At 51.7% G+C, this 10,000-nt stretch overlaps 1 protein-coding gene across 1 annotated transcript in view; it reads left to right on the top strand.

Annotated features, from left to right (window-relative positions):
* Window positions 1-10,000, top strand: part of LOC139391019 (neuroligin-3-like) — a 254,404-nt gene that overhangs the window by 229,486 nt on the left and 14,918 nt on the right. Inside the window, exons 10-11 of the mRNA XM_071138484.1 lie at window positions 3,854-4,127; window positions 4,322-4,845. Coding sequence (XP_070994585.1) covers window positions 3,854-4,127; window positions 4,322-4,845 — 798 coding nt within the window. The remainder of the gene's footprint in view (window positions 1-3,853; window positions 4,128-4,321; window positions 4,846-10,000) is intronic.

Raw genomic sequence — 10,000 nt, forward strand, 5'->3', positions numbered from 1 at the left:
CACACCCCATACACCATACACCATACACCATACACCACACACCACACACCACACCCAATACACCATACACCACACCATACACCATACACCATACACCATACACCATACACCACACACCATACACCACACACCATACCCCATACACCACACACCATACCCCATACACCACACCACACACACCAAACACCATACACCATACACCACACACAATACACCATACACCACACACCACACCATACACCACACACCATACACCATACACCACACCATATGCCATACACCACACACCACACCATACCCCATACACCATACCCCATACACCACACCATACACCATACACCACACACCATACACCATACACCACACACCATACACCATACACCACACCATACCCCATACACCACACCACACACCATACCCCATACACCATACACCACACACCATACCCCATACACCACACCACACACCATACCCCATACACCACACACCATACACCATACACACCACACCAGACACCACACACCACACACCACACCATACACCATACACCATACACCACACCACACACCATACACCATGCACCACACACCATACACCACAAACCATACCCCATACACCACACACCATACACCACACCATACACCACACACCACAAACATACACCACACAACATACACCACACACCACACACCACAAACATACACCACACAACATACACCACACACCATACACCACACACCACACACCATACACCACACCATGCACCACACACCATACACCACACACCATACATCATACACCACACCATACACCACACACCATACACCACACTCCACACCATACACCATACACCACACATCATACACCACACCATACACCACACACCACACACCACAAACATACACCACACAACATACACCACACACCATACAACACACACCATACCCCATACACCATACACCACACACCATACCCCATACACCATACACCACACACCATACACCACACACCACACCATACACCACACACCACACCACCCACCATACCCCATACACCACACACCACACCACACACCATACACCATGCACCACACACCAGACACCACAAACCATACCCCACCTCCCATGGAGGGAGTGTGTGATGAGTGGGGTCATCAGTGCCATCATGGAGGGAGTGTGTGATGAGTGGGGTCATCAGTGCCATCATGGAGGGAGTGTGTGATGAGTGGGGTCATCAGTGCCATCATGGAGGGAGTGTGTGATGAGTGGGGTCATCAGTGCCATCATGGGGAGGGAGTGTGTGATGAGTGGGGTCATCCGTGCAATCATGGGGAGGGAGTGTGTGATGAGTGGGGTCACCAGTGCCATCATGGGGAGGGAGTGTGTGATGAGTGGGGTCACCAGTGCCATCATGGGGAGGGAGTGTGTGATGAGTGGGGTCATCAGTGCCATCATGGGGAGGGAGTGTGTGATGAGTGAGGTCATCAGTGCCATCATGGGGAGGGAGTGTGTGATGAGTGAGGTCATCAGTGCCATCATGGGGAGGGAGTGTGTGATGAGTGGGGCCATCAGTGCCATCATGGGGAGGGAGTGTGTGATGAGTGGGGCCATCAGTGCCATCATGGGGAGGGAGTGTGTGATGAGTGGGGCCATCAGTGCCATCATGGGGAGGGAGTGTGTGATGAGTGGGGTCACCAGTGCCATCATGGGGAGGGAGTGTGTGATGAGTGGGGTCACCAGTGCCATCATGGGGAGGGAGTGTGTGATGAGTGGGGTCACCAGTACCATCATGGGGAGGGTGTGTGTGATGAGTGGGTTAGAGCGTTGGACTAGTAACCGGAAGGTTGCAAGTTCAAACCCTCCAAGCTGACAAGGTACAAATCTGTCGTTCTGCCCCTGAACAGGCAGTTAACCCACTGTTCCTAGGCCGTCATTGAAAATAAGAATTTGTTCTTAACTGACTTGCCTAGTTAAATAAAGGTCAAATAAAAAATAATGAACGGTAGCTAGCAGCAGACCCGTGGCAAGTGAGCGATGTCGAGTAGCTGATGTCCCTTGCGATAAACAGTGCCGCGACACTAGGGGCACTAGAGACGGTGTGTGGCTGGCAAACATGAGTCATTTCCTCCGAGCCATTATGCCAGATATTCTAGCACATTACTATTTTGGTACAAAACATTTACCCGCCAGTGTGGCAAATAGCCTTCTGAGATTTACTCGCCAAACGGAAAATCTACCCACATTTGTCGCTTGGCGGGTGTTAATTTCAGACCTTGACCACACGCCATACACCACACATACACCACACAACATACAACACGCATGCACACACACATACACCACACACACATACACCACACACACATACATACACCACACACACATACATACACCACACAACATACACCACACACATACACCACACACATACACCACACATCATACACACGCACACACATATGCACACACACACACAGTCACACACCACACACAAAAATACACACACTGCACACACATATGCACACACACACACACACACCACACACACACACACACACACACACACACACACACACACACACACACACACACACACACACACACACACACACACACACACACACACACACACACACACACACACAAGCAGATAATTCATAGCAGTGCACCCACAGCTTAATGTAGTAGTTAGGTGTGAGTAATGATATTTAAAACTCAGGGGAGGCATAATCACTGGCTGTCTATGTGTTTTATGTATGGGGTTTAGGTGGAGGGGAAGGGTGGTTAAGCTCATTATCTGTCTATATGTTTTATGTATGGGGTTTAGGTGGAGGGGAAGGATGGTTAAGCTCATTATCTGTCTATATGTTTTATGTATGGGGTTTAGGTGGAGGGGAAGGATGGTTAAGCTCATTATCTGTCTATATGTTTTATGTATGGGATTTAGGTGGAGGGGAAGGATGGTTAAGCTCATTATCTGTCTATATGTTTTATGTATGGTGTTTATGTGGAGGGGAAAGATGGTTAAGCTCATTATCTGTCTATATGTTTTATGTATGGGGTTTAGGTGGAGGGGAAGGATGGTTAAGCTCATTATCTGTCTATATGTTTTATGTATGGGGTTTAGGTGGAGGGGAAGGATGGTTAAGCTCATTATCTGTCTATATGTTTTATGTATGGGGTTTAGGTAGAGGGGAAGGGTGGTTAAGCTCATTATCTGTCTATATGTTTTATGTATGGGGTTTAGGTGGAGGGGAAGGATGGTTAAGCTCATTATCTGTCTATGTGTTTTATGTATGGGGTTTAGGTGGAGGGGAAGGATGGTTAAGCTCATTATCTGTCTATATGTTTTATGTATGGGGTTTAGGTAGAGGGGAAGGATGGTTAAGCTCATTATCTGTCTATATGTTTTATGTATGGGGTTTAGGTAGAGGGGAAGGATGGTTAAGCTCATTATCTGTCTATGTGTTTTATGTATGGGGTTTAGGTGGAGGGGAAGGGTGGTTAAGCTCATTATCTGTCTATATGTTTTATGTATGGTGTTTAGGTGGAGGGGAAGGATGGTTAAGCTCATTATCTGTCTATGTGTTTCTGTATAGGCACTGCTTTCTCAGTGTATTCTGTTTGGCTTGTCTCCAGCACCATCCTTCTCCAATACCTTTCATAGTGTATTCTGTTTGGCTTGTCTCCAGCACCATACTTCTCCAATACCTTTCATAGTGTACAGAGAAAATAACCACTCCTCTCTCTCTCTATTGTCCTCTTCCAGGTCTGTTCCACGTGACATCATCCATAGTTGTCTTTCTTATGCTGATATGGTTACATAGACATTCTAACCATTAGGTCATCTCTACCTCTCCAGGTCTGTTCCACCGTGCCATCATCCAGAGTGGCTCTGCCCTGTCCAGCTGGGCGGTCAACTACCAGCCTGTGAAATACACCCGTCTGCTGTCTGAGAAGGTGGGCTGTAACGTTCTGGATACCCTGGACATGGTGGACTGTCTGAGGAAGAAGAGTGCCAGGGAGCTGGTTGAGCAGGACATCCAGCCAGCACGGTACCATGTGGCCTTCGGACCGGTTATAGACGGAGACGTCATACCTGATGATCCAGAGATCCTCATGGAGCAGGTGGGAGGCGGCTGGGATAGTTTTGTTGCTTTGTTTGTTTCTTATTTGACTTAGTTTTTTTTAATATAGAACAGATCAAGAGGAAAAAACATACACACACAAACATTTCCATAATGGTAATAACGTAAAGTCAACTATATACATAACAACTGGAATCAAATCTAGCTGAAACACATTTGGTTATTTCCACACAGGGAGAGTTCCTGAATTATGACATCATGCTGGGAGTCAACCAGGGGGAGGGGCTTCGCTTCGTGGACAACGTGGTCGACTCAGAGGACGGCATCTCGGGCAACGACTTTGACTTCTCAGTGTCGGACTTTGTTGACAGCCTCTACGGTTACCCAGAAGGCAAAGACACTCTGAGGGAGACCATCAAGTTCATGTACACGGACTGGGCAGACCGCGACAACCCCGAGACACGACGCAAGACGCTGGTCGCTCTGTTCACCGACCACCAGTGGGTGGAGCCGTCGGTGGTGACTGCGGACCTCCACGCCCGTTACGGCTCGCCAACGTACTTCTACGCCTTCTACCACCACTGCCAGAGTCTGATGAAGCCGGCCTGGTCGGACGCAGCCCACGGGGACGAGGTTCCCTACGTGTTCGGGATCCCCATGATCGGACCTACAGACCTGTTCCCCTGTAACTTCTCCAAGAACGACATCATGCTCAGCGCCGTGGTGATGACATATTGGACTAACTTCGCCAAGACCGGGTAAAGTTGTCCTGCTTTAGTACTTTCTATAAGATGGTTATTTCAATCTTACTCTAGGAAGTCTGGTTTTCTGTTCTACCTGATAATTCATTACATCCACCTCGTGTCCCTGATCTAAATCAGTGTCTGATTAGAGGTGAACAATGGGGGGGAAAAGCAGCGGAACTGGTTTCAGATCAGATTAGAATTAGAGGGTTCTATATAGTCAACAAGCGTCTGCCTTTGTTTAGTATTCTGCCTCACTGACTCTATCAGAGCCTTTAAAATGACCATGTAGGAGGAGTCTCTGCCTCACTGACTCTATCAGAGCCTTTAAAATGACCATGTAGGAGGAGTCTCTGCCTCACTGACTCTATCAGAGCCTTTAAAATGACCATGTAGGAGGAGCCTCTGCCTCACTGACTCTATCAGAGCCTTTAAAATGACCATGTAGGAGGAGTCTCTGCCTCACTGACTCTATCAGAGCCTTTAAAATGACCATGTAGGAGGAGCCTCTGCCTCACTGACTCTATCAAAGCCTTCAATATGACCATGTAGGAGGAGTCTCTGCCTCACTGACTCTATCAGAGCCTTTAAAATGACCACCATGTAGGAGGAGTCTCTGCCTCACTGACTCTATCAGAGCCTTCAATATGACCATGTAGGAGGAGTCTCTGCCTCACTGACTCTATCAGAGCCTTCAATATGACCATGTAGGAGGAGTCTCTGCCTCACTGACTCTATCAGAGCCTTCAATATGACCATGTAGGAGGAGTCTCTGCCTCACTGACTCTATCAGAGCCTTTAAAATTACCATGTAGGAGGAGTCTCTGCCTCACTGACTCTATCAGAGCCTTCAATATGACCATGTAGGAGGAGTCTCTGCCTCACTGACTATCAGAGCCTTTAAAACGACCACCATGTAGGAGGAGTCTCTGCCTCACTGACTCTATCAGAGCCTTCAATATGACCATGTAGGAGGAGTTTCTGCCTCACTGACTCTATCAGAGCCTTCAATATGACCATGTAGGAGGAGTCTCTGCCTCACTGACTCTATCAGAGCCTTTAAAATGACCATGTAGGAGGAGTCTCTGCCTCACTGACTCTATCAGAGCCTTCAATATGACCATGTAGGAGGAGTCTCTGCCTCACTGACTCTATCAGAGCCTTTAAAATGACCATGTAGGAGGAGTCTCTGCCTCACTGACTCTATCAGAGCCTTCAATATGACCATGTAGGAGGAGTCTCTGCCTCACGCGACGAGACAAGGACATCCCTACCGGCCAAGCCCTCCCTAACCCGGATGAGCTAGGCCAATTGTGGCCAACTGCAGCGCCAGCTGTGCCACCAGGGACTCTGGGTTCGCGCCCAGGCTCTGTCGTTACCGACCGGGAGTTCCGTGGGGCGACGCACAATTGGCCTAGCGTCATCCGGGTTAGGGAGGGCTTGGCCGGTAGGGATGTCCTTGTCTCGTCGCAGACCAACGACTCCTGTGGCGGGCCGGGCGCAGTGCGCGCTAACCAAGGTTGCCAGGTGCACGGTGTTTCCTCCGACACATTGGTGCGGCTGGCTTCCGGGTTGGATGGCGCTGTGTTAAGAAGCAGTGCGGCTTGGTTGGGTTTTGTATCGGAGGACGCATGACTTTCAACCTTCGTCTTTCCCGAGCCCGTACGGGAGTTGTAGCGATGAGACAAGATAGTAGCTACTAAAACAATTGGATACCACAAAATACCACACACATAACACAAAGCAGCTCCATTTGGATGTCTCCTACTGGGAATCAGTTGTAAAAACTGAAATGTAATTTGACAATCTTCGTTACCAGATAAATATTGATCTGCTGGATGACCTGTAATCAATCTGCTTCCTGGTATTTACCCATCTCTTCTCTCTGATCTCTTCTCTCTGATCTCTGTGTGTGTGGGTGGGTGCTTGTGTGCGTGCGTTCATGCATCCGCCTGGGTGTGTGCGTCTGTGTTTAAGTGTGTAAGGCATGAACCCGCTGGGCATGGTGACCTGTCTCTGTGAGGAGAGCAGGGTCTGACCCGCGAGGCATGGTGCTCTGACTATGTGAGGAGAGCAGGGTCTGACCCGCGGGGCATGGTGCTCTGACTCTGTGAGGAGAGCAGGGTCTGACCTGACGACACAGCTGTCACTGACTCTCTGACTACACAGCTGTCGCTGACTGTCTGACTACACAGCTGTCGCTGACTGTCTGACTACACAGCTGTCACTGACCCCCTGACTACACAGCTGTCACTGACTCTCTGACTACACAGCAGTCACTGACTCTCTGACATCGTAACCACAGATTGTAATCCTTAGTGTAGACATCGTAACCATAGATTGTAATCCTTAGTGTAGACATCGTAACCACAGATTGTAATCCTTAGTGTAGACATCGTAACCACAGATTGTAATCCTTAGTGTAGACATCGTAATCACAGATTGTAATCCTTAGTGTAGACATCGTAACCACAGATTGTATTCCTTAGTGTAGACATCGTAACCACAGATTGTAATCCTTAGTGTAGACATCGTAACCACAGATTGTATTCCTTAGTGTAGACATCGTAACCACAGATTGTATTCCTTAGTGTAGACATCGTAACCACAGATTGTAATCCTTAGTGTAGACATCGTAACCACAGATTCTAATCCTTAGTGTAGACATCGTAACCACAGGAGGAGGGTCCATGCTGTACACTTTTAACACTACAATGGGGAGTGAACAAGCCAAGTGCACACTTTAGTGTAGGAGACACAACCCCAACCACAGATGTTAAATAATGAAGTGACCCAGATTGCTCTCTCTCTTCCTGGTCCTGTCGCTGGGTGTCAGTCTCTCTTCCTGGCCCTGTTGCTGGGTGTCAGTCTCTCTTCCTGGCCCTGTCGCTGGGTGTCAGTCTCTCTTCCTGGCCCTGTCGCTGGGTGTCAGTCTCTCTTCCTGGCCCTGTCGCTGGGTGTCAGTCTCTCTTCCTGGTCCTGTCGCTGGGTGTCAGTCTCTCTTCCTGGCCCTGTTGCTGGGTGTCAGTCTCTCTTCCTGGCCCTGTCGCTGGGTGTCAGTCTCTCTTCCTGGCCCTGTCGCTGGGTGTCAGTCTCTCTTCCTGGCCCTGTCGCTGGGTGTCAGTCTCTCTTCCTGGCCCTGTCGCTGGGTGTCAGTCTCTCTTCCTGGCCCTGTTGCTGGGTGTCAGTCTCTCTTCCTGGCCCTGTCGCTGGGTGTCAGTCTCTCTTCCTGGCCCTGTTGCTGGGTGTCGGTCTCTCTTCCTGGCCCTGTCGCTGGGTGTCAGTCTCTCTTCCTGGCCCTGTTGCTGGGTGTCGGTCTCTCTTCCTGGCCCTGTCGCTGGGTGTCAGTCTCTCTTCCTGGCCCTGTTGCTGGGTGTCAGTCTCTCTTCCTGGCCCTGTTGCTGGGTGTCAGTCTCTCTTCCTGGCCCTGTTGCTGGGTGTCAGTCTCTCTTCCTGGCCCTGTTGCTGGGTGTCAGTCTCTCTTCCTGGCCCTGTCGCTGGGTGTCAGTCTCTCTTCCTGGCCCTGTCGCTGGGTGTCGGTCTCTCTTCCTGGCCCTGTCGCTGGGTGTCGGTCTCTCTTCCTGGCCCTGTTGCTGGGTGTCGGTCTCTGTTCCTGGCCCTGTCGCTGGGTGTCAGTCTCTCTTCCTGGCCCTGTCGCTGGGTGTCAGTCTCTCTTCCTGGCCCTGTCGCTGGGTGTCGGTCTCTCTTCCTGGCCCTGTCGCTGGGTGTCGGTCTCTCTTCCTGGCCCTGTCGCTGGGTGTCAGTCTCTCTTCCTGGCCCTGTTGCTGGGTGTCAGTCTCTCTTCCTGGCCCTGTTGCTGGGTGTCAGTCTCTCTTCCTGGCCCTGTTGCTGGGTGTCGGTCTCTATAGAGGATACTGTAATTTGTGTAACACCTTGTTAAGACACCCAGAATGCATGTCACAACCTGGATCATAGCAGCCTGGATCACTCACCCCCAAAACCTTTTCTCCTCCCTCTCTACTCCACTCCCTCCTCCCTCTCCCCTCCCTCCTCCTCTCCCCTCCCTCCTACCACTCCCCTCTGTCTCCCCGCCCTCTGTCCCTCTCCACTCCCTCCTCCCTCTCCACTCCCTCCTCCCTCTCCCCTCTGTCTCCCCTACCTCCTCCCTCTCCCCTCCCTCCTCCCTCTCCCCTCTGTCTCCCCTCCCTCCTCCCTCTCCCCTCTGTCTCCCCTCCCTCCTCCCTCTCCCCTCTGTCTCCCCTCCCTCCTCCTCTCCCCTCCCTCCTATCTCTCCCCTCTGTCTCCCCGCCCTCTGTCCCTCTCCACTCCCTCCTCCCTCTCCACTCCCTCCTCCCTCTCCCCTCTGTCTCCCCTACCTCCTCCCTCTCCCCTCCCTCCTCCCTCTCCCCTCCGTCTCCCCTACCTCCTCCCTCTCCCCTCCCTCCTCAGTCTCCCCTCTGTCTCCCCTACCTCCTCCCTCTCCCCTCCCTCCTACCTCTCCCCTCCGTCTCCCCGCCCTCTGTCCCTCTCCCCTCCCTCTGTCCCTCTCCCCTCCCTCCTCAGTCTCACCGCCCGCCCTCCATCCCTCTCCCCTCCCTCCTCCGTCTCCTCACCCTCCATCCCTCTCCCCGCCCTCTGTCCCTCTCCACTCCCTCCTCCCTCTCCCCTCCCTCTCCCTCTCCCCTCTGTCTCCCCTACCTCCTCCCTCTCCCCTCCCTCCTACCTCTCCCCTCCGTCTCCCCGCCCTCTGTCCCTCTCCCCTCTGTCCCTCTCCCCTCCCTCCTCAGCCTCCCCGCCCGCCCTCCATCCCTCTCCCCTCCCTCTTCCATCTCCTCGCCCTCATCCCTCTCCCCGCCCTCTGTCCCTCTCCACTCCCTCCTCCCTCTCCCCTCCCTCCTCCCTCTCCCCTCCCTCCTCCCTCTCTCTCCATCCTCTCTCCCCTCCCTCCTCCCTCTCTCTCCTTCCTCTCTCTCCCCTCCCTCCTCCCTCTCCCCTCCCTTCGTCCCTCCCTCCTCTCCCCTCCTCCCTCCCTCCCTTTCCAATCCCTCTCCCCTCCCTCCTCCCTCTCTGTGTTATCCAGAGAGCCAGAGATGTAATTGAATCTCAGACACACCAGGCTCTTTTATTCTGCTTCAACTACAACATTCTTATTTTCTAATGACTTGAATAAGTGACACATGTTACAATACACTTCCTCCAGAACATATTG

This window comes from Oncorhynchus clarkii, chromosome 31 (genome assembly GCF_045791955.1).
Source record: "Oncorhynchus clarkii lewisi isolate Uvic-CL-2024 chromosome 31, UVic_Ocla_1.0, whole genome shotgun sequence".
NCBI lineage: Eukaryota > Metazoa > Chordata > Actinopteri > Salmoniformes > Salmonidae > Oncorhynchus > Oncorhynchus clarkii.